Source organism: Geotrypetes seraphini, chromosome 1 (assembly GCF_902459505.1).
Source record: "Geotrypetes seraphini chromosome 1, aGeoSer1.1, whole genome shotgun sequence".
Taxonomy (NCBI): Eukaryota; Metazoa; Chordata; class Amphibia; order Gymnophiona; family Dermophiidae; genus Geotrypetes; species Geotrypetes seraphini.
In genome coordinates, this window is record NC_047084.1 from 351,706,317 (window position 1) to 351,731,851 (window position 25,535).

General features: G+C 42.3%; 1 protein-coding gene across 6 annotated transcripts in view; it reads right to left on the reverse strand.

Moving 5' to 3' along the window:
* The window catches only part of KLHL8 (kelch like family member 8), an 82,928-nt gene that overhangs the window by 48,012 nt on the left and 9,381 nt on the right, over positions 1 to 25,535 (reverse strand). For 5 of the 6 annotated variants that reach the window (XM_033963985.1, XM_033964004.1, XM_033964014.1 and 2 more), the window contains exons 2-3: positions 21,609 to 21,925; positions 6,339 to 6,887 (exon numbers count right to left, since the gene is read on the reverse strand). In XM_033963985.1, coding sequence (XP_033819876.1) covers positions 6,339 to 6,887; positions 21,609 to 21,827 — 768 coding nt within the window. In that variant the 5' untranslated portion in view covers positions 21,828 to 21,925. Of the gene's footprint in view, positions 1 to 6,338; positions 6,888 to 21,608; positions 21,926 to 23,159; positions 23,287 to 25,535 lie in introns of those variants that run through there. The other variant, XM_033963995.1, reaches the window with a different exon arrangement.

Below are 25,535 nucleotides of genomic sequence, written 5' to 3' on the forward strand. Positions count from 1 at the left end.
TGCAGAAGTCAATGTCGGGGTTGTAGGAAGTTGAGCATTGGCTTCTGAATCCCCAGCCATGATCAATCGATGTCAACGCTAAGATTTTTCGAACTGAAGTTTGCAAGCTTTCAATGGCATCTTTTGCATACAGAAGACATAGTCCTAGGCACTGAACACACCAATTATGCAGTGCCTGAGATGCTCCCAAATGCATCAAGAGTGTTTCTTGAAGCTGCTTGATACTGATTTTAACATGGAAGGGAAAATGGCTGATATAAAGTCAAAGGGCTCAATGGCCTAGAAAGCTCAAGTAAGAAGCAATCCAAAATAGGCTCGATGCTGTTGGGCAGAAAAAAAGCTTGAGGTGGCTTGAAGGACAAAAACTAAAAAGTTGTCACAAATGAACCAAAGTCAGAAGACGAAGAGGAATGTGATAAAAAAAAAAAAAAAAGAATGATTACAAAAAGGATGAAAAATGAAGATGGGAATGCACTAAAAGATGTAAAAAAGTGAATACCTTGTGTTCGTGGTCTGATGACTGACTTGGTTGCTATTTCTCTGACGGGAGGGTTGGTAGAGGGTGGGGGGGTTTGTTATTTTCCTTTAGATGAGTATAAGAGTTCAGCTCCCCTAGAGACGATTGGATGTTTGGGCGATCGGCTCAGTGGAGGCTTGTAACAAGGAGGTTTGGTAGTTTGTGTGTTTAGCTGGGAAGGTTGGGATCTAGTGATGTAGGATAGGAGGGGTGTGTTTGGAGGGAGAGTGGAGGGAATGTTATAATTGAAAAACATTTTGGATGACATGTTCTGGGTTTGATATACTTTTCTTTGGTTGCATACGTGTACTTTTCTTGTATGTTTATATCTCACTGCTCAATAAATACTGATTTTTTTTTTTAAAGAAAAATTTTGATGCACTGAGAACTCTGAAGACACTGCTTCTCAGCTCCATGGAAAATGAAGAACTGCAGAACCCGCAAGCCAACATCAGGAGGGAAGGCATCGTCACACGGTAAAGGTATACTAAAGTATGTACAATACACTTGGTACCAGGTTCTATGGATAACATCACCCACATCTGAGAATATTATACAGTACTTGTTTGTCCTTGGAAAAGATTTTCATCTGAATCTAAATGGATAAAATAGCCATATGGATTTAGCCCACACAAACACTGCTGCTTAAATGTACCTAGCTAGTACTTAAGATCAGAACTAACTGATTAAGTCCTCTCTCACAAACAGCTTCCCTGTTTCTTTTAAAACTGTCATTGCGTTTTTCTACAGGTCAACCTGACCTTAGTGTCCTGCATTGCTTTGACAATTCATCATTATCAGAGCAACACTGAATACTAAGCTAGAAGAGGTAAGGCTATGTCGTCTTCTCAGATTGGGAAGGTTTTGGGAGCTTCTGGAGGTAGGGATGTTGAATTAAATTTTATAAGATTAAAGTGAGCTCTTCCCTCCTACCCACTCTCTTGCCAGAGCTCAGGCAGCAGGGAGGGAGAATACCAAGTTAAGGGAAGGGATGCTCTAGACCTGTGGTCTCAAACTCAAATACTTTGCAGGGCCACATTTTGGATTTGTAGGTACTTGGAGGGCCACAGAAAAAATAGTTAATGTCTTATTAAAGAAATTACAACTTTGCATGAGCTAAGTACCTACAAATCCAAAATGTGGATTATCTGATAATTTCAGCTATACACAGCTGAAAGCTGTGCAACATGCAGAAAGTGAAAAAATCAAAGTTTCAACTGCAAGAGACAAGATTTTGGACCAACTATTTTGAGGCCCTCGGTATTCTAAAGAATGATTCTTTATGGAAAACATGTGCCCCAAGTGTCTGGTGGTTGCTTCCGCAATCGCCTTCAGCTCTCACCTCCTCCAGCACCGAACACACACACAAGCTGCACTGCCTCCAATGGTTACTTTACGTTCTGGAAAGTTGCCCACCTCACTGCTGTAACTTCAAGCAAGCGCTTTCTTGCATCTGTACGCAATTGTGAGGTGGCGTGGAGAGGACAATCGCATACAGGAAAGTGCTTACATGAGGTTACAGCAGTGAGGTGGGCAACATTCCAGAACGTGACCGCCAGACACAACTGCCAGACACTTAAGGCACAGGTTTTCCATAAAGAATCATTCTTTGACCTAACTTTTCAATCTTGGGATAGAAGTGGCTTCGAACATTGGGCCAATTACTTGAAGATGGGCAGCTGGTCCCCTTCCCCACTTTGAAGAAGGAATATGGTCTGCTGCGCAGGGATCTTTTCCATTACAGACAAAATGAAAGTTTTCTTAGACATCGGGCTTTTCCTGATCTAATCTCTTCTGAGCAATTGTCCTTGGGGAAGGCTGTGATGGGGGGTAGTGGTAGGGGAAGTATTACCAAGCTTTATCATGCACAATTAGTGCATCTTCCTCCTCCTCTGAAATATCAGCAGCATTGGGAGAGGATTTTGGGTAAGAGTTATTCTGCAAAGGAATGGGGAAATATTTATCGCTCTTTGTTTAAGGTTTCTATTGCAAGCAATATGATAGAAAATGGGTACAAGATGTTTTATACCAGCGGTCTCAAACTCACAGCCCTCCAAGGACTATTTTGCTGCCCGCGGTCTGTCCTCTCCACTTCACAAGTTTTCCGATTGTGGAGAGGACAATCGCGTACAGACTGCGACTATTGTAATTGGAGGGAATGTCGGCAAATGGCTCACGGCTCACCTAAAGCAGGGGTCCCCAATCTGCTCACCTTACCTTCTCACTACCCTTTCCCAAGCCACCGCAATCGGGGAACAGGCCAGCGCCAAGGTCTTAGCTCTCCCTGCTTATCTTCCCCAGCGCGGAGACGACCAATTCTCGCCACCTGACGTCAATTCTAACGTCAGAGAGGAAGTTCCGGGCCAGCTAATCGCTGCCTGGCTGGCCTGGAACTTCCTCTCGGATGGCAGAATTGACGTCGAGTGGTGAGAATTGGTCGGCCCCGCGCTGGGGAAGATATGCAGGGAGAGCTAAGACCTCGGCACTGGCCTGTTCCCCTATTGTGGCGGTGGCGGCCTGCTCCCCAATGGTGGTGGCTTGGGGGAGGGCAGGGAGAAATTAAGAAAGATAGGGGGGACAGGGAGACAGAAAGAAGGAAGGGAGATGGGACACAGACAGAAAGGGGCATGAAGAGAGAAAGACAGAAAGAAAGAAAGGGCATGGAGAAAGAAAAAAAGAAAGAAAGGGGGCACAGAGAGAGAAAGACAGACATATAGAAAGAAAGGGGGCATGGAGAGAGAGAAAAAGAAAGAAGGGGGCAGGGTGAAAGAAATAAAAAGTTGGGGGAGGGAAAGAGACAGATGCCAGACAAGGGAAAAGGAAAGAAAGATGTCAGACCATGGAAATAGGGACAGAAGAAGAGAGAGATAGAAGGGAAGGTAAGACATGGAAACATAGATTTTGAAAAGAAAGCAGAAAAATTGAATATTAAGTTAATACCAAAGATGGATGCAAGGCAGAAAGTGAAGATGGAGAGAAAAACAGTCAAAGAACAAGAAGGCCCTGGAAACATAGTTAAAAGCACAGAAAAATAAAGTCACCAGCCAACAAAGGTAGGGAAAATGATTTTATTTTCAATGTAGTGATTGAAATGTGTCAGTTTTGAGAAAGGAAAGATATTAAACTTTAAATGTGAGGATTGCAGAAAAAATAGGGCACTTAGAGGGCCGCAGAAAAAATAGTTAATGACAATTTTGCATAAGGTAAAACTCTTTATAGTATATAAATCTTTCCTTTAATTGTTAAAGGAAAGATTTATAAACTATAAAGAGTTTTACCTCATGCAAAGTTGTCATTTCTTTAATAAGACATTAACTTTTTTTTCTGCGGCCCTCCAAGTACCTACAAATCCATAATGTGGCCCCACTAAGGGTTTGAGTTTGAGACCACTGTTTTATACTATACGCCAGTACGCCTTCGGGCGATTTATGGTAGTGGCTCAGATGAGTGCTGGAGGAGATGTGGGGGGATAGGCACCTTTGAACATATAAGTGGACTTGTCCTCGGGCTCAGTCATATTGGGATAATGTGTTGCATTTTATTGGGGATGTGTTGGGCTGGGATATCTCTAAATCGGAGTATTGCTTACTGAATGTTGGCCCGAATACTCTACCTGGCCACCAAAGGAAATGGGTCAACCTGGTTCTTACAGCTGGCCGGCTTTTATTGGCCTCAGCCTGGAAACAGTTGATTCTTCCTTCGGTTACACTGCTTTTAACGAAGGTGATCTGTATTCAACAAATGTCTAAACTGACTGCTCTGAGGCAGAATCATTCCAAGATTAGTCTTTAAGCCCGTTACATTAACGGGTGCTAGAATAGATGTGTCTCTCTGTCTGTCTTTCTTTCTCTCTCTCTCTCTCTCCTTGGCCGCTTTCTGTCTGTCTCTCTCCTTGGCTATCCACCACCACCCCTATCCTGCTCCCCCGTGTCCAGCAGCATCTCCTTCCCTGCTCTCCCTGTACTGCAGTAGCCCTTCTACCTTCTTTTTACCTCCCCCTGTCCAGCAGCACCCCTTCTCCTTTCCTTTTACCTCCCCACTGTCTAGCAGCACCCCTTCCCTGCTCCCCCTGTCCAGCAGCAACCTTCCTGCTCCCCTTGTGCATTAGTACCCTTGTAGTAAATTTTTTTCCTTACCTGCTCCCCCTGTTCAGCATCTGCTAGGCCATGCAGCCTCAGGCCTTTTGCTAAGCTGGTCCGACTCACAATATCAAAGTGGGCCAGACTAGTAAATGTTCCGCGGCTGCTTGAGGAGACCATGGCTGCTGACACTGCTGGTCCAGGAGTGAGAAGAAGAGACATCCTGGCAGCGGCAGGAAGTCAGCCGGCGTTGGAGATGGAAGAAGAGGCGTCCCGGCAGCCTGGAGGAAGTTGAGGAAAGCGCCGCACGCACTGCAAACTGTCACAGGCCGCACGCCCTGCACGCTGTAGTACCATGTCTCTGCCACGGAGCTACGGATCACTTAGGCAGGGATCACGGAGTGTCAACTGCGCTTGTGCGGTCTGCATTTGAAACTTGGCTTCAGGCACAGACTGATTCTGGACTCTTACCTTCCTGAGTGGACTTCTTTGGGTGGTTTATGGCTGCCTTAGATGCACACATCCTTTTCCTGGGGGGAGGGGGTTAGAAGGTGGGATTGTTAAGGGAGGTGTAGTTTTGTTCTGTTTTCTATAAGTATGTACCAAAGAATGTGGGTGCGCCAATGTATGCTGTGCTATACCCCCTGTTGTGTTTGGGGTTATTTTTCTGCTTTTGTATTGCTTTTCTACGACTTAATAAAGATTTGAAATTTTTTTTTTTTTTTAAAGAATCATTCTATATAATACCGAGGGCCTCAAAATAAAGCTCGGCGGGCCACAAGTTTGAGACCACTGTTCTAGAACTAAATTTAACTTTTAGTTTCAGGCAGAAGGGAAGAGTGAGTTATTAAGCTGGCTAAACAGATTCAGACCTATTGCAGCGCCTAGATTTAATCATCCTAGTTAAATACTATTGCTAAAAATCAGCTCTAGCTGCCCAGATCTCTCTTTCCTCTACATCAACCCACAAATTCAGCCACACCACTGGTAATTTTTCAAAAGACATTTATCCAGCTTGTTAAGTACTTTTTAAGCTGGCTAGATCCTTAAAAGAAAATTCATAATTTAATACATATGGCCTATTTGAAAATCTGAAGTATACATTAGGTTCTACCAAAATGTACACCTTAATTCAAATGATATACTTGGGTACATTTAAACTTAAAGCCAACCTTGTGAATTCCTTATACAAAAAGTAATTTGTACAGTAGAGAAAGGTACATATTTCCCTATTCTACAAGTGAGGAAAGCATGCAAAGTATGGCTTATGGAATTCTTTATGACCCCTCTACTCTAGGGAAGGGTGGAAGGGGGCGGCAGTTTGGTATAATTTATATGAAAGTTCCTTATAGAAAATATGTACTTGTATTTTTATAGTACATGAGAATGCATATTTCCCCCATTTAATAATTAACTTTTAGCATAAAAAATTATTCTAGTTTGATCAAGTTGCACTTCCTGGCTCTTTCACTTTTCTTCAGGTTTCAATTTTGATGAGCTAGAGCAGTGGTTCCCAACCCTATCCTGGGGGACCCCCAGCCAGTTGGGTTTTCAAGATATCCCTAATGAATATGCATGAGAGAGATTTGCATATCTGTCACTTCCATTATAAGCAAATCTCTACAAAACTAAGCATTAGATTAGAGCATTCAGGATTCATCATTCTAAACAAGGACATACATAAATACGATTTTTCTATGTCCCAAGAAAACAACTGCCATCCATACCAAGCTTTCTCTCACCTGAGCCAGGAGTTCATGAAGCCATAAAGGATGATGCTGTGGATTGGCATGAAGCCACTTGGTGGCAGCACTATACACCTGTTTCTCATTCTGGATGTTCAGGTCTGCAGAAGACAGAAGTTTATGCAGGTGCTGGGGTGACATGTTCACAAAGTCTTCACAGTCTACCACTTCAGTAAAATGCTCACAAGCATAGCGATCTGCCATATCCATCAAGTCAATTCTGTTGTGACTTTCTGCAAAAGCCCTCACTGCCAGGCAATTGGAAGGGTGGAAGTGCAATTTCATGTATTCACAGCATGCCTTGGCAACAAGCTCCACCTGCAGGATACAAGCTGCATATAGCAGGGGTTGCACATTGTCTACCGTCAAGATGATCCTTGAGGAGTAAGCGAACCTCACTAAGTCTGCTATGGCTTCTCCATCAAAATCTTTAATCTCAATCAGTGTCTGTGTGGCCTCAGCCATTTCAGAAAGGAACATAGCTCGGAAGTAGGGTATAACACAAGCCAACACCAGCTTGTGGCACAAGATTAACTTTGAACCCACCTGTCAAGAAAACCAGAAAAAATAAGGAAATTTAATTGAAAGGAAAATGTGTTTTTACATCTAGCAAATGCTAAATGAAATCATACTGCAGCTAGGCAGGAAACTTGCACCATTCCACATTTAAGTGAAATACTGTATATATTTGAATATAAACCTATTTGAATATAAAGAACGTTTTCCCCCTAAACTGATGGTTTATATTCAAGTACCAGTACTGGGGCAGAAACCCGTACTGCTTCCTGGACTCCCCCTCCCCGGGGCTGCTCTGGTGGTCCAGGAAGCCGGAGTTAATGATAAATACATTACATTACAGAGATTTCGGCAGTTGGAACCCAAGCACAGTACCGGGTAAAGCTTTGGATTCTCGCCCAGAAATAGCTAAGAAAAAAAAAAAAAAAAAAAAATTTAAATTGAATCAGGTTGGGCAGACTGGATGGACCATTCGGGTCTTTATCTGCCGTCATCTACTATGTTACTATGTTACTATATTACATTAGTGATTTCTATTCCGCTTGTGCCTTGCGGTTCTAAGCGGATTACAAATTAGAAGATATCTGGACATTACCGAGAGAATTATATAACAAAGATTCAAGTACATTACATGATACAGTTGAGAGTTGCAAATTAGAGGATATCTGAAGTTATCCGATGGAATTATATAACAAAGATTCAGGTACATTACAAGTACCGAGAGAATTATATAATAAAGATTCAAGTACATTACATGATACAGTTGAGAGTTACAAGTTAGAGGATATCTGAAGTTATCCGATGGAATTACATAGTAAAGATTCAAGTACTTACAGGAAACAGTGGAGAATAACAATATATTCGGGTAACTCAAGAGGGTTACCTAACATTGAAGGGATAAGTTTATTGGATACATGTGGTAGATGCTTGTTTAGCGGTCTGGATATTTTTTGGTAGGTATGATTCGAGGAATTGACTAGTGTGTTATTCACGGGGGAGAAAGCATGTATGAGTGGGAGGAGATTAGTAAGTAAGGACGTGTTTTTTGAATAGAACTGTTTTGATTTCTTTTCGAAACACTTTGATGTCTGTTGTTTCGATCATCAGTTTGGTGATGGTGGGGTCAATTTTCGCTGCATGTGTCGCCAGAAGGCTGTCGTAAAGTTTCTTACGTCGGGTACCATTATGAGGGGGGGAAGGTGAAGTTCTCCTTGATCTGGGTGAGTGGTAGCGGTGTAGGCGGTTGTTTAGGTAGCTGGGGGCAGTACCATGGGTTACTTTAAATAGTAGACAATAGAATTTGAATTGAGTTCTTGCTTTTATCGGAAGCCAGTGCGTGTCTACATAGGCGGGAGTGATGTGGTCAAATTTGCTAAGTGAGTAGATGAGTGATAGCTGTGTTTTGAACGGTCTGTAGTTGTTTTATCATGTTGTTTGGGCAAGGTAGATAGAGGCTGTTGCAGTAATCAAAGGTACTAAGTATGAGAGCTTGTAGTGTTCTTTAGTAAGGGATTTTCTTATTTTTCTTAGGTTTCGCATGGTGAAGAATGCTTTTTGTATGATTTTGTGGATTTGTGTCTGCATTGTGCAGCATCTGTCTAATTGTATTCCTAGAATTTTGAGAGTGCTCTGTATTGGATATTTGGTTGTGTTTACTTCCAGTTCTGTTAGGGATGGTTTTTGTTCCTTCTCTAGTAGTAGGAATTTGGTTTTCTCTGCATTCAGTTTCAGCTTATGGTTCTTCATCCATTTTTCTACAGTTTCCAGTGTTGTTTTCAGGCGTCCTTTGGAGATGGGGTCTTGGATGTCGAAGGGGAGGAGGATGGTTATGTCATCCGTGTAGCTGAAAGATGTTATATTTAGGGCGTCTAGGGCAGTGCCTAAGGAAGCTATGAAGAGGTTGAAAAGTATGGGCGAAAAAGGGGATCCTTGTGGTACTCCACATGGGTTTGTCCAGGGGTCGGATAGAAGATCCTTTGACTTAACTCTGTATGATCTAGTTTTAAGGAATCCTTGGAACCAGTTGTGGACTTTACCTGATATTCCTATGGCATCTAGTGTCTGGAGTAGTATTGGATGGTCAACTAAGTCGAATGCTGCTGAAAGATCGAGTTGGATGACTAGTAACTTGTTTCCTTTGCTGAGGTGCTGTCTGGCTATATCTAGTAAAGATACCAGTAGTGTTTCTGTGCTGTGATTAGCTCTGAAACCAGATTGAGTTGGATGCAGAATGTGGTGGTCTTCTAGGTAATTGGTGAGATATTGTGCTACTATACCCTCTATGAGTTTGACATATAGTGGGATAGATGCGATTGGTCTATAGTTTGTTGGGAAATACCTCACTCCCTCATAGTGACTTGTCTCTGGAACTAAATAATCACCCCACCCTCTCCCCTCCTGGTCCCACTGCAGGCCTACCTTAGGTTCCTGGTGGTCCAGCAGTGAGGTGGGGCAGGATCAATCCTTCTACACTCCTGCTCAGCAGTCTCCACAGTAAAAAAAAAAAAATATGACTGCCACAAGTTCCCGCGTCAACCTTGTGAGACTCAGCAGTCTCGCAAAAGTTGCCGCGGGAACTTGCAAGTCTCGTGAAAGCTGCTGCAGGAACTCAAGCAGCCATTAAAAAAAAAAATACGGAGACTACTAGGCAGTAGTGTAGAAGGATCACTCCTGCTCCACCTCACCGCTGGACCTACCAGGGACCTAAGGTAGGTCTGCAAGGAGACCAGGAGGGGAGGGGCAGGCTGGTTAGTTAGTTGCAGAGGCAAAGTCACAGTAAGGGAGGGAGAGATCGATCAGTGTGGTTCCCCACACCATTGGACCACCAGGGCAGTACTGGAGGTAGAAAATGACACGGGGAAAAAAAATCTGCCCCTGTCACCGGAAAACCGTCCCCTTCACAGCCCTTGTCCCTGCCGTCCCCTTCACCGCCCCATCCCCACAGCATCCACCCTTCCCTCTCGCCACCTCACCACCCTTCAGCAGCTTGAGAATCTCCCTACCCCCCTTACCTTCATGGCGTAAAGAAACTTAAAGGAGGGAAGGTGCACAGTCCCTTCCTTCCCTCCCTCCAGCCAAATCTATCTCCCTCCCTCCCTCTTACCTTTGCAGCGCTTTAGAAAAGAAACTGATACCGGCAAAGCCTGCCTGTGCCATCCTGCAGACGCGTGTGGGCAGAAGCTTCTCCTCTGACAATTGTCATTTTAGAAACACAAATAAAACAGAGCAAGGTTCAACAAAACCCATCTCCCCTCCCTTTCACAAATATCCCCTTCACTATTGTGAAAGCTGAACAAACCAAATTACTACAGAATGCTACATAGAAAAATCAAGCTAACAGAATACTTTAGTCGCACATGGCAAGAATAATGTTAGGGGAGTGCAGCTAGGGCAACTGCCCCCTGGTCAGAGAGAGAGCCCTAAGCCAGCTGGAAGCTAAAGAAGCACAGCCTGGACTTTGCGGTCCCCAGTTATGTCTAATACCAGCTCTAGCAGGATACATATTTCAAATCTGAAATATTCTAATCACAAAATAAATTAATTTTTTTTCTTTTTGTTGTCTGGTAATTTTATTCTTCAAATCACATTGGTCTCAGGCTTTGGTTTTAGGTGCCTTCTATCTTCATTGTGGCATGGCTGGCTCCTGAAGATAAAATAGGCGCAAGAGGAGCTGGGGAGAAGATGCCGAGTCTGACATGGGCGCAATTTTTTTTTACCACAGGAGTAAGACTTTTTACCATTCCAACAGGGCAGTAAAAGGTCTTGTCCCCATTCTCACAGGGCGGTGAAAGGTCTTGTCCCCATTCCTGCGGTAAATCAGTTGCAATTGTCTCCATTCTTGCGGATTTAATGCGGAGACCCGCAGTTTACCACGGTAAACGGTCCCCGTATCATTCTCTAACTGGAGGCTTGCGGTGGGTCTGGGGGGTGGCTAGATGGGATTCAAAAATTAACCGCCCATTTTTTGACCCCCAAAACCTCGGTTTATATTCGAGTATATACGGTACACCACTGTGTATTTACACTTTTTACTTTGGCAAATTAAAGTTCATTAGAGTTTCTTCTCTTTGTATAGACTATGTACACATCTTATCTAACCTCTGCAAAACAATCCTGACCAAGTGTTTCGTGCAGGCCTGACAAAATCACAATTTTATGTAGGTCACAAAATTATAGCATAGTGTTACAGCAAACCAATCATTTAACAAACATATACATATTATTAAAAGAAATTTCCACACTAGTCATAGTTAGATCATTTCAAAATCTAAGCTGTGTCAGAAAGCGAGAAGGTGAGAACACCTCATGACTAGATCACTATAATTATGAGGGAGAGCAGGGTGAGCTTTGGTATGTACTGGCTCAGCTGTAGATTAAAATGAAGAACAAAGCATGAGCTGACACAGACAAGTCTTCCACATCCTACAGGCCTATCCAGCTCCTTTTTGGCATGCTGCAGTTATTCCTTCCCAAGCACCCATCAGCCTTGCTTCTTGCCAGCCAGTATCTTGCTGCTCCTGAGATAAGCCACACATCTGTCTGAATCAGTACAAGCTTAACATGAAATCTCCATGCCATGTGACTCAAGCTTAATCAGAAAAATGAGTGGCAGAGAGAAGCAAGCTGCAGTCTGGAAAGAAACTAAGAAGGGAGGATCCAGGGAGATGAAGATCAAATGCTTTATTTTATCCTTACTTTCTTTTTTTATTATTATTGTAATTTCAATACATCTAATGTAAATAGATAAAAGGAAATACAAAAGTATAACATCACTTAATCAGACTAAGCACCAAGAGATAGAACAATAAAGAAATACTTATCATAATACAGTCCACAATCTGGTGAGAAGAAGCAAAATTAAGGAAAACCCCTCGGGAAAAGGGGATTCATATACAATGAAAATTAAAGAATAGAGAAACAGAGCAGCAATTTGATGTTAACCTATCCTTTTAAATTAATCACCGCACTAAATAACATGTTTCATTCTGACTCCTTTACCCTCTAGAAAAAAGCCTAATTGGGCAGGTTCAAAGAAAATATATTTACTCCCTTGATAAGAAACAAAACATTTACAAGGAAATCTCAATTGAAACACTGCCCCCAAGGAAATCACTTTTGGATGAAATAATAAAAATTCTTTCCTCCTGGATTGTGTCCATTTGGAGACGTCTGGAAATATCTATACCCTTTCAGCTAAATAGGTGACTTGTTTTAAATTAAAGTATAACTTCAACAGCATTTCTTTATCCTATAGAAATACAAGAGAGACCAACAATGTCGCCTGTCCCTGAATTTCAATATCAGAGGATTGCAATATAGCAGAAAGCTCCAATTGTGTATTTTCAGCTACTACAGTTTTTCCCTTTTGCATTTGTTTTAAATAGTAAATTCTCTGTAATGGGGGAAGGCTTGTTTCCAGAACCTTTAAGACTGTTAACATAAAGTTCTTAAAGAGTTCTTGTGATGACATTAATTTAGCAATCGGAAAGTTAAGAATCCTTAAGTTCAAATTTTTTTGTTGATTTTCTAAGTTTGCAATCTTCCTCAAGAACATCATTTTATCAGTCATTTGTTTAGTGCCCAAATTCGAGGTCTCAGTTGTTAACTTCTCTAAATTATTCAAATCCACCTGATGCTGTTGAACAGAAGTCTCTAAAAGAATTATCCTGGAAGTCGAAATTAAGATAATTGTAACAAAATTTGTGCATACTGAGTGTAAGTTCTCAATCACTGTCCAGATAGAATCCAATGTTACTGCCTGTGGTCTCACCAGTGGCTTGAGGGGGGAGATAACTGCCAGATTTTTTTTGGCTTCTTCTCTGGAGAGAGATCTCCGGACTCCAACAGCCTCACCACTGCTTGCTCCCACTGGCTCCACACTCCCAGCATGCAACGGCTCCAATCCAGGAGTAGGCATTATGATGATCACTTCCAGGTCTACCTCGACTGCAGAACGTACCTCACTCGATATGTTCAGTGAGCCCTCCTGCACAGTCTGCCTTGCTGATGTTTCTCCGGCCATTGTGGGTGTGTGCGGTCCTCGTGGGCTCAGTGAGAGCAACATCTCGTAGTCCAAGCTGCAGATGCGCCTGAAATGGAAGGCTGGACTATAAAGGCTGTAATTACAGTCTGCCACGGCATTGAAGAGCCAGAGGTAGGTAGAGGGAATCCCCTCTTTTTTCCCCTTCTTTTAGGCATAGGAAAAATTCTCCAACGATGTACTTCAAAGAAAATTTGCCTGCAGGTTAGGGACGCTCTTGTCAGCGAACTGCTCAGTTTTTCCCTTACTTTCTTACTTCCTACTTAACCTTCCTGCTACTACTAAATTTTTCCATTGAGCTACAAGACACACACACAGTGCTGTTTAGATACACAGATAGAGCCCCTGTTTTGTGGAGCTTACTACGAGTATTTAAATTCATTAAAGTCAAGGCAAATATATTTCTAGTAAATCAGTTTTAGAATAAAGTGGGTCAAAAATCAAGAAGAGTCAGGGCTTTTGAGTTAAGGGCCACTTTTACAAAGTCACAGTAGTGATGCTGCCACTGTAAATGCACCGAAGCCCAAAGGAATTGAATGGGCTTGGGTGCAATTACCATAGCTTTGTAAAAGGGGTCCTAAATGCCATATCAAAGAGGTGGGTCTTTAAGCAGGGTTTGACCACCAACGCGCTGTTTTCTGAATGGCTGTGATCAGTTCTCGCGGGACTCAATGGTGAAGGAGATCAGAAGATAGCTTGGAGACAGCAGGGTGAGACCCAGGAAAACACCATCCGTCAATACAGGCAACTATACTCATCCAATTACTTGACTAGAGCTTTACATGTACCTTGACAACAAGAGAGTTGATCAAGGTATTTCTGAACAAGCCTCTGGTGGTTCTGGCCATCACATACCCAGTCCATAGAAAGGTGTGTAAAAATGAAAATGGAGGCTGCTGGTCATATGTACAAATCAGGAGAAGAGGGAAAATTACATTATTAGGGGTCAGATGATCAACATGGAGCTAAAGAGCCGAAACAGAAGCAAACAAGATATGGCCTCTTTGCTGGATTTTGTTATATAACATTAAATTAATTGGATAGATTACATTTTAAAGATAACTATGTGGCTACAGATATAGTTGATGTAGATAAGACTCACTTTAAGCAATTTCTGAAGATAGATTTAGATTCAACAAAGCAACACTGCAAAATTTGGTTACTAGTAGTTTGTACAGTATTGTTACTCTTACATATTGTAACTTGCTCAGAAAATTTTAATTAAGCGATTAATCAAATAAAAATAAACTTGAAACTTGACCACCCCCCCCCAACAAAAATTACCCATACAATTGACACACCCTATTGTAACAGTCTGAAAGCATATAGGATACTGTAGAGGCACGAGAAGATGATTGGAAAAATGCTAGAGGAAACCAAGCTTCACAACTGAATGACTGAAGAAGAGAAAGACTATTTAACAGAGATGGCACTGCCCACTAAAACAGTCAGATCCAGAAGGCTTTTGGTAGTTGTTCAAAAGGAAAGGGTAGATTTTTGCAAAAATTATACAGTAATAAAAAAAAAATATTTCAACAATGTTTACAATGTTGCCAAAGAAGAGGTTGTAGGACAGAGTGGGGGAAAGGTAGATGACTATTATCCTCCAAGATAAAAAAAAAATGAGGAAGAAAGGGACAGAGCATTTGGGACGAAGTTCAGTTTTAGCCCTGATAAGGTTTTATTGTTTTTAATATATCAAGTTTTATTATAGTTAACTAGCTCCAACAAGTTCAAGGCAAAGTACAATGTATGACAGGCTTTTAAAAAAACCATTGCAAACCAACATTTCATATTCCCTTTCCCCCAAGCTCTCCCAAAACTATCTCCAATGTAAAATTGGCTGACTCTTATCCAAATCTGGGTAAGTCTTAATTAAGCAACTGAGCAATAACCAAGACAGTCAACAGTTTAATCCAGCTGCGAGCTTGGCGAAGCATGGTCAGCCAGACAGATTCTTTGAAAAGATTTCCATCATGGTTAAGCTATCCTGCTTTGTAATTTTTTTTATAACCATAGTGGAATAGACCAAGTTCTGCCACTGAGTAATGTTGGGAGGCCAAACTGCTCTCCATTGTAATAATATGGTCAGTTTAGCCAAAAAGAACAAATAATAAAAAGTAAGTTGGGTGTGGTTTTATTTAGCTTACATGGTGAAACCAAAATATCATTGAAAAGGAAATCTGAGATAAGAATGGTAAACATAGGGCTAGATTCACAAAGCAAGCAAATTGTGTATCAATTGGTTTACGACCCCTTAACGAGCAAATTTCCCTCCAGCCTGATTCACTTACCTCTCTTGCGATCCGCTTCGAATCCATGCATGCAAATGAGGAACAACACATGCAAAGTAAACAGGGACGCGATTCACCAACCAAAATTTTTAAACTGACTGGGCTGACCGATCAACCCAAGAAGCGACTGCTGGAGACCAATCGAAAACGTCTTTCTGACTCTCCAGCTCCATAGAAACCCTGCTCTGCCCCGATCTGTCTCCTGCCTGCCACCCTGCCCTGCCTTGATCGCCGCCCTGCTCTGCCCCGATCTGTCTCCTGCCTGCCGCCCTGCTCTGCCTTGATCGCCACCCTGCTCTGCCCCGATCTGTCTCCTGCCTGCCACCCTGCCCTGCCTTGATCGCCGCCCTGCTCTGCCCCGATCTGTCTCCTGCCTGCCGCCCTGCTCTGTCCCATCTCTCCTGTCTGCTCCTGCCCTTCCCCGCACTGCGAGCCCGTGGTTTTAAAGTGGGTTAAAACCACGGGCTCGCAGGGCTAAAACTTTAAAAAAAAGTAAAAGTTAAAAAAAAAAAAAAAAAAAAAAAAAAAGATTGCAGCTCTGATGGGCATGCGCATGCATGGGGATCACAGAAAAGCAATCCATGCCGGCAGATGGGGGTGTTCCTCGGATCACCTCCATCTGCATATTCTTCTTTTCTGAATTCGTCGGACCTGCCTGGATCGGGCCCGATCAGGCAGGTTGGTGAATTGGCCCATAGTAAATAATGTTGAATTTTTGCCTTCACTGCGCTCCAAAATTGCATGGCCAAGACAGGATGATGGAGAACCACAGTTTAACAATCCAACCACGCTATCCATATTAAGTACACTTGCTTTGGGGATATATAATCTTTGTGGATAAACCTGTACTGCTGCTATTGGCATTGATGTTTTAAAGGTAATATAATGAGGTTGATACTACCCTTATGTTAGCCCAAATTGGTAGGGTCCAGCTCTGGTTTCTTCAGCTCAAGGCACGCAAAGGCAGGCTTCCACACTGCTGAGAATTCACCCTGAAACAGAGATGTAAACCCTACAAGGTGCTCAGCAACTGAACCTACTATTTCTTTAATAATTCCTGTTGTATAGGGATCAAATAATTGGAAGATCATACAAACTAAGCCCACTTTTAAAGATCAGGAGTTACAGATAGCCTTTTCACGTGGCAGTAACTTTAAAGATGTATTATCTCCAACAGTAAATATTGTGGGGGAAAAAATCGGCAAGATTATTGCCGTTGGGCTTTCACAAGTGCGGACAATGCAGTATCTGTGAGTTGACGTTGACACAAAAGACGTTTATTAACCCTCAAGATGGCAAAAAATATGACATTAGACATTTCTTAACTTGTGATTCCAACTACATTGTTTACGTAATCATATGCCCTTGCAATATGCTTTACGTTGGCATGTCTACACGTCCTTTCAGAGTGAGAATGATAGAGCATAAGTCCAGTCTTAAATGCAACAAATTGAATGCCCCTCTGGTAGAACATTGCACTGAGAAGAAACATACGTTTTCAGATTTAAGATTCTTCTGTATTGATAAAGAATGCACGCATCCCAGAGGAGGCGATAGAAAAAGGAGACTGCAACAAAGAGAGTCCCGTTGGATTTTCCGATTGGGAACTTTGAAACCCAAGGGACTCAATACAACAGTAGAATGGTGCTCTTTCTTCTAATATCTCATACATTTTCAAACATGTATATTGTATGGAGTCTGTATTTGACAGTATTAGACATGCGCAATTAGTATCAGCGACAGCTGTAGATAAGCTTTTTAAAGCGCATGCGTGGCGTTCGGTGGTTGCCAGCGCCATTTTTCAACTTTAAAGATTAGGCTTTAACAGCGCAGTAAGTACCCGTCAATGGTATCAGTTTGTCTACAAAAATTGATTTACATGACTTTTGAAATTTCATTTTTATGTTTTAGATACTTACCCCTGATGAAGCCCCTAATAGGGTGAAACGGGGCCCGTTGGATTGGAATCCGCAACTAAATACAACACCGGCAAAAGACATCAAATAAGCTAAATGCCGGTTTTTCAGTTGCGTTTCTACAGCATTTTAATCTGCACATAAAGTTTATTGCACATAGCATTATAAAATTCTTAAAAAAGTTTTAGAATACTCTACAGCTCGATGAAAGATAGCACTTTCCTGCTTAAGTTGGCTAATATACAATATGGTAGCTAACGCAGGTGACTGAATAATTTATCACACAGGTTATCAGACCTCTAAAACAAACATGTCAAATTCAAAGGCTGACACAGGCCAAATAAACAAGGTTTAAGTTTAAGTGGGCCACACAAAAACAAAAACGTCATTTTTCATAGAAACTTAGGTTTATTTTGAAAAGTTAGTTTTTCCGGTCATTGAAGGAGCTCCATCTGTAGCTACAGAAGTTAGTTTTGACAGAGGTAAATTGTATTTTTGCAGAAGTTCATAAACACAATTTAATATTATTTTGTCCAAATGTAGTGCTGCGCATCGGTAACTTATCAGACACAGAATAATTGCACAAATTAATAAACCTATCCTAATATTTTTGTTTAATTCGAAGGTGAAATATTTCCTGTTAGGCGCACCAAGCAAGTCAGTACAAAACTAATGGCATAGTGCTGCCCGATTCACAATTTGAATTGATTCACTGATTCATTTCAGGTGAATCGGTTCGAATCGATTCAAAAAACAAACAAACAAAAAAAAAAAAAAATCAGCCTCCCGATTCGTGACTGACCCTCCCCCCTTGCCCCCTAAAGCAGGATCGGCAGCGCTGCCTCTTGCTGGCCGGCCACTGCCACTCCTGCTTTAGAGGGCAAGGGGGAGGGTCAGTCAGGAAGTGCTGCGGTGTCCAGCTTCCCCCCTGCCCTCCTGTGCATCCCTTTACCTAATTCCAGCAGAGAGCATCCTGCAGAAAGGATCGCGGGTACTTTAGCCTCAGGAGCTGTCTTCCTTCTGCCACTGTCCCGCCCCTCCTCTGATGTCAGAGGCAGGACCCCCTTCAGGGGTGGTGCAAGCCTTTGGGGGTGGTGGTACAGGCCTTCGGGGGTGGTGGTACAGGCCTTTGGGGGGACAGGCCTTTAGGGGTGGGGTGCAGGCCTTCAGGGGTGGTGGTACAGGCCTTCGGGGGGGGTGCAGTCCTTCAGGAGTGGAGTGCTGCAGGCCTTCAGGTGTGGTGGTACAGACTTTCAGGGGAGGTGCAGTCCTACAGGAGTGGAGTGCTGGAGGCCTTCAGGTGTGGTGGTACAGGCTTTCAGGAGGGGTGCAGTCCTTCAGGGAGGACAGATCTCCAGGGGAGGGGGCCCTGGTGCAGAAGTACATGGAGGGAGGAAGGGAGGGAGGGAAATGGGGTTCAAAGAGACGTGCATATGCCAGACTTTAGGGGGGAAGAAATAATGGGTCTAAAAACAGAGGAGAGGGAGAGAAATGGTGGACAATGGGATTTAGGAGGGAAGGAACAGAAAGGGAGAAAAGTTGGACACAAGGGATGGTGTGGAGGGGGGGATAGAGATACTGGGTAGGAGGGTAGTTGGGAAAAGAAAGGGAGAGATGGTGGACCCTGGGGTGGTGGGGAAGGAGGGAGAGATGCTGGATGAAAGGATAGTTGAATAAAGGTGGATCTGTGGATGGAGATGAAAAAAAAGGAAAGATGCCAGACCTCCGGGGGAGGGAAGGGAAACGGAAGGGGAGGACAGAGATAGAAGATGGATGGCTAACATGGAGAAAGAAGGAGACCCTGACAAGCAAGTTATCAGAAGACAACCAGAGCCGGGGACCAACAAGATTTGAATAATGACCAGACAACAAAAGGTAGAAAAAATAATTTTATTTTCTGTTTTGTGATTACAATATGTCAGATTTGAAATGTGTATCCATCAATACTATAGATTAGTGATCTCAAATTTAAACCCTTTGCAGGGCCACATTTTAGATTTGTAGGTACTTGGGAGGGCTGCAGAAAAAAATAGTTAATGTCTTATTAAAGAAATGACAATTTTGCATGAGGTAGAACTCTTTATAATTTATAAATCTTTCCTTTTGGCCAAGTCTTAATAATAATATTGTCATTTATAGCTAAAGAGACATATGATCAAGAAACTGTTTTAGTTTACTTTTGTGATTATGATAAACTTACTGAGGGCCTCAAAATAGTACCTAGCGGGCCGCATGTGGCCCCCGGGCCGCGAGTTTGAGACCACTGCTATAGATGGATCCAGCTTCTATATTATATCAGTCTATCCTCAAATCAAGATACAGGAGGGGCAACCAGAATGCATATCGCTTTGCTCTACTGGCCACCAGAGTTAGAGGGGGCGGGGCCCAATTCGTGATGCAACTCCCGCCGGCAGCAGAATTGTTATGAGTGCCAGCCGGGAGGGAAGAGAGGAGCCCATTTGCGCATGTGCTGCGCAAAAGACTGGGGGATCTGACTGGCATTCCCATAACGGGTGCACGCGCCGGCATGCCAAAGTTGAGAAGAAGGCCCAAGGGGGGCAGAACAAGTCCCAAGAGGGCTGAAGGGAGGCTCCAGGGGCTACAATGGACCTGGCAACGGAGCTGGGGGCGCAAAGATGTTTGTTGTGGGCAGAATACGGCCCAAGGGACACTAGTTTGACATGCTTATCCTAAAAGCTAAGTCAAAGCATTCTACATTATTGAACTCTAAAGGTGCAGCTGTGCAATGGTATAAATGTTTGGAGTTAAATATATTTAAGGCACCTAAGGGGATACAGGGTACTTGGGAATTTAATCTGACTAAACATCTGGATGAGACTCGGTGGAAATTAGTTTGGAAAACATTACCTCTTCATTACACTCAGCAAGTTTATTGCAATCTTCCTTCTTAATGCACAAGGTATAAAGAACCCCAAATAAATTATCCAAAAATATATATATCCAAAGGAAAATTCTGTTGGTCATGTAAAGATACAATTGGTACACTGTAACATATGTTGTTTAAATGTCCTTATGTGGCTTCTTATTGGTGTAAAATTTGGTCAACAATTTCAACCCTGCTATCTATATCAGAGTCATTAACTTATCCAATAATTATATTGGGAGGTTTCGGGTTAAAGTTTTCATTAAGTTCTTATAAGACACAATTATTAAATAAGACACAATTATTAAAGAACTTAATAATGATAAAAATAAAAACTATTTTAATTAATTGGAAGGATTTTTCTAAATTGGAATATAATATGTGGTGGAATATGCTGTGTTTGTACAGTAAATATGAAAATGTTCATTAATTAAATGTGGTAGTTTGGGGAAATTTAGGAAAATATGGGATTGCTTACTTAAGTTCAATGTTTAATGTTATTATATTTAGTTTGGATTATTATGTTAAGACACCCTATGACTTATTTTTCTTTTTCTAATATTGTGTTGATAATTTTTTGTTTGTGATGGGGTTTTTTTTCTTCAAAATTTCAATAAAATATTTATGAAACCACAGGAATAATGAAGCTCTATTGACATGCTGACAAAACAAAATTAAAAATAACCAGCGAAATTAAGATTTCTGGGGAGGGGCAGGGGACATAGGGGGAACAAGCACAGACCACTGAAAACTGCAATTCCTCCACACACACCCTCCCCCCCCAATTCACCTCACAGGCTGCAACAGCCTTACTCACCGTGACAAGTGGGCAGATTTGTTGGGCCGATAGCCCTTTTCTGCCGTCATATTCTATGTTTCTATGACCTATGCTGGGAATGTGCTACAGCCTGCCTCAGCTCTGTACACTAGTTGGAAATGGAGAAGAAATCACTGCCTCATCCAGAATGTCTCTCCAACGTCGAATCTTTGGGCTGCTAGTCAGACACGGTATCTGTCTGAACACTCACCCCTGCAGACTGACAGAAGGGGGGAGGGCAAAAACATAGCCGACACCCTGGAAGATGCCGCTGAGCTGCCCGACAGCCTGCACGCAAACCCTTGCCAAGCAGTAGGTGAGCCACTAACCGGCGACGGCCCCAAGATCTAAAAATGTTTCTGCAGGCTGACTAACAGATACCACAAGGGATTGGCCTGTCAGCTGCAGACCATCATCTGCTTCTTCTCCATGCAGATATAGCTGGACCCACAAACAGGGAAGCTCCAAGAACGATAAACCAAAAAAACCCGAAAAAAACTCAAAGAAAAAAAAGCAGAGCAGAACAGAACAGAAATACTCCTTCCGGCTCGTGGGCAGAAGGGAAAAACTGTAGATGGCATTAGAGCTACAGTGGATTCTTTCTGCAGAGGCCTGCGGCCTGGAGGAGATAAACCACTTGTCCTTTTACATGTCACCCCCTTCCCACCCCACAGTATTTTTTCCAAGATAGTAAGTCATATGTATACCAAGTTTGGTTGAAATCTGTCCCTGCATTTTAGAGTTATGCTGGAACATACATACTCACACACATCTGATAGATACATCCGATTTAGCAGTACCTTAAGTGTGACATCGCAGAGCTCTCCAGATTCATAAAAGTTAAGGAGGGAACTGTGAAAGTCTTTCCAAGCTTCTTCTGCTTCAAATATAAAGGAACCATCGCTTTCACAGTCACTGTTCAGAGACCCATCTTGGTGTAGCTGTCTTTTCCCCTTTATTGACTGAGGTATAACTTGCTCAGGGACTAAAGCGTCAGAGGCCATCGTTATGTCTTCCATGAATAATGGATATAAATTATATATACATGCACAGAACAGGGCAGCTTCCAGTTCTCACAACAAACGTCCAAAGTCACCTTGAAGTGCCATGTTACAATCTGAGAAAGAGAGACAGAGAAGAAACAAAAGGATTTTACTATCAAACCACGTGAACATTTTTCATTTTACACTAAACCCATATCGCCTTGAAGTTTAATGAGTATACTCACTATTCTTAATAAAGATTTAGACATTTTTAGATTAACCGCCCCCCCCAAAAAAAAACCCAAACCCCAAACAAACATATAGTTACTACAGATTCTAATTAGAGGTAGGGCCAACAAGTAAAGTGAAAAAGGGATGGGGCAAGTGTCAACCAGGGTAGAATACAGTAAGGAAAGCTAATGTGCAGATATATTACTATTGTGGCCATTATCAAAAATCATGACTGGAACAAGTCAGATTTAACATTTGCAAGAACCACAAAATCATACTGTAAGTCTTTAGATAAGATTAGTATGACCTGGAGGGGAGGGAGATTGCAGATGCATCATGGTTTTGGATTTAGATACATATTTTTCCAGATCCAAACACCATCTCAGAAAGGCAATGCCAGGTATACAGAGCCATCTTTCAATATTTATAGTATATATAAAGAGAATCTCACTCTTTATACCAAAACAGTTCACTCCAACTTAGATAGTATAGTAGCGCTAGATAATATATCAATGCTTTATAAATTCTTTCTTAGTCCATTCTTTACAACAGTACATCTTAGGAATTCAGATATCCACCCTTATTGATAGATACAGGTGGTGGGATTCTTCAAGTACTTGGAATCATGAAGAATCCCACCACCTGTATCTATTGATAAGGGTGGATATCTGAATTCCTAAGATGTACTGTTGTAAAGAAACTGGACTAAGAAAGAATTTATAAAACATTGATATATTATCTAGCGCTACTATTCTATCTAAGTTGGAGGTATACAGAGCAGCAGAAAACACAGTAGGGAGCTAACAGAAGGCATAACTCTTGTGACCCTGGGCAAGTCACTTAATCCCCCATTGCCCCAGGTACATTAGATAGTGTGTGAGCCCACCGGGATAGACAAGGAAAAATGCTTGAATACCTGATTATAAACCACTTAGGTTATAAGTGGTATACAAATACTAAAAATTAAATAAATAACCAAGCAACTTGTTCAGCCATTTAAAAAACACACAAGTGTTCAGTAAATCCCACAGTGACTTGCTCAGTGATCAGCTACCAACTTGTTATCAAGGATCTCTTGGTCTGTTTGGCTTCATAAAACACTATTTTCTTAAAATAAAATGCTTAACTAGGACACACCACATGTTGTGAGCGTAAGCTGCAGCAGATCCAGGGCTGTGGAGTCAGTAGATAAATGTTCCGATTCCAACTCCTCGGTTTTTTGTACTTCAGACTCCGACTCCGACTCCAGGTACCTGAAATTTCCTCAGACTCCGACTCCACAGCACTGGTTAATTTTCAGATCGTTAAAATGGAATGTCAAGTTGAGAGAAATGAGCATTTTCGACACCACCTTCTTTTTGCTTTTAATCAAGGTTCTAAGACCGCAAAAGCTGCTCGCAACATTTGTGCTGTGTATATAGTGGATGCTATAGCTGAAAGAATCGCACGTGATTGGTATGCCAAGTTCAAAAATGGAGTCAGTAGATAAATGTTCCGACTCCGACTCCTCAGTTTTTTGTACTTCTGACTCCGACTCTGACTCCAGGTACCCGAAATTTCCTCCGACTCCGACTCCTCGACTCCGACTCCACAGCCCTGAGCAGATCACTAAAGCTTTAACACACTACCAGATTTTAACATCACCACTAGACTCCGTTTCACTAATAAAAACTGGGGCTACTTTTATATTTATGTCCTGTTTTTCATTGATATACAATTGACTTGTGAAATAAGCACATGCATATAGTATACACGACGAGGGAGTGCTGAAAGTTCTCAGCCCAACCAAGAACGGAATGATGTGGAGCCACAAAAACTTACAAGTTATTTCACATAGTCACCCCAAAATACTCTGATGTCTGGTCATTGAAATATTGCTCTGCTGATGCAATCACCTCTAAATCACTCAAAAATTGTTGTCCTTTTTTAAAACTCTTTTTAAGATTTGGAAAGAGAAAATAATCAAATAGGGTAAGATCTGGTGGTGAACTGAAACCCCAACTGCATCAAAATATCCATCATTTTGCCAGCCTTGTGAGCAAGTGCATTGTCCAAAAAGAACTCCTTTCCGCAGATTCCCCCTCCTTTTTTCTTTCAATGCCTCCTTTAATCAGTACAGCAAGTTACAGTAGTTAACTGTTTGGCCCCTTAGAAGATAGTCAATCATTACAACACCTTCCTGATCCAAAACACTATAGCCATGACCTTTCTTGCTGCCTTTTGGGTCTTGAATTTCCTTGGCCTTGGAGAACCTGATTGCCACCATTGCATGGACTGCTGTTTTGTCTGAGGACTATGTTTCATCAATAGTAACTAGTCATTCCAAAATGTTGGCACCAGCTCACTGAAAATGCTACAAAATCAACTTGGAAGTGTCCACTCGATATTGTTTCTTGTCAGCATCCAAACATTTGGGCACCTACTTGGCTGCCAGCTTTTGCATACCCAGCTGCTCAAAATCTCCATGCTGAAAGTTTGCACACCACTTCACTGGGGAGTATGATGGGCATTTGTTACTTAGTGTTTGCATCATGCATTCATGGATTTCCTTTGGAGTTTTCTTCTGCAGGAATAGGAACTTCATGATGGCTCAGAGTTCCACACTTGAAAATTCCACACTTTTCACTGACCTGTTTCAATCAATGATCTGGGCTTACCACAATGTGTTCTTAGGTCCATGCAAGTTGCTCAAAATGCCGCTGCCCATTTGGTGGCTCATGTTTCGGTTTGAGCACATTATGCCTGTTTTGAAAATCTGCTGCCAATCAGGGCTCGTATAAGAAGGGAATTACAACCAGGAGGAAGGAAGTCATCATGCCACTGTATCGTGCAATGGAGCGCCCGCATCTGGAGTACTGCATCCAATATTGATTGCCGTACCTCAAGAAAGACATGGCGATACTTGAGATGGTCCAGAGAAGAGCTACGAAAATGATAATTGGTATGGAGGACTGTTCATATACTGACAGGCTGAACAAGCTGGGGCTCTTCTCCCTGGAAAAGAGGCGGCTTAGGGGAGACATGATAGAAACTTTCAAGATCATGAAGGGCATGGAGAAGGTAGACAAGGATAGATTCTTCAAACTACAGGGAACCACAAACACAAAAGGGCACTCGGAGAAACTCGAAGGGGACAAGTTTAAAGCCAATGCCAGGAGGTTCTTCTTCACACAGAGGGTTGTGGACACATGGAACGCGCTCCCGGAGGAAGTGGTCGGGCAGAGTACGCTACGGGGATTCAAAGAGGGATTGGATGGATTCCTGAAGGATAGGAGGATTGAGGGATACAGATAGGGGTAGATATCAGCATAGAAAGAGTATAGATAAAAATAAGGGGGCTATAGGGCTAAATCATGATAACCTGACAGGTCATGGACCTGATGGGCCGCCGCGGGTGTGGACTGCTGGGCGCGATGGACCTTTGGTCTGACCCAGCGGAGGCAAATTCTTATGTTCTTAAGACCCTGCGTTTAATTTTTAAACTATTGAATGTTGGTGGTCCATGTCCTGTTG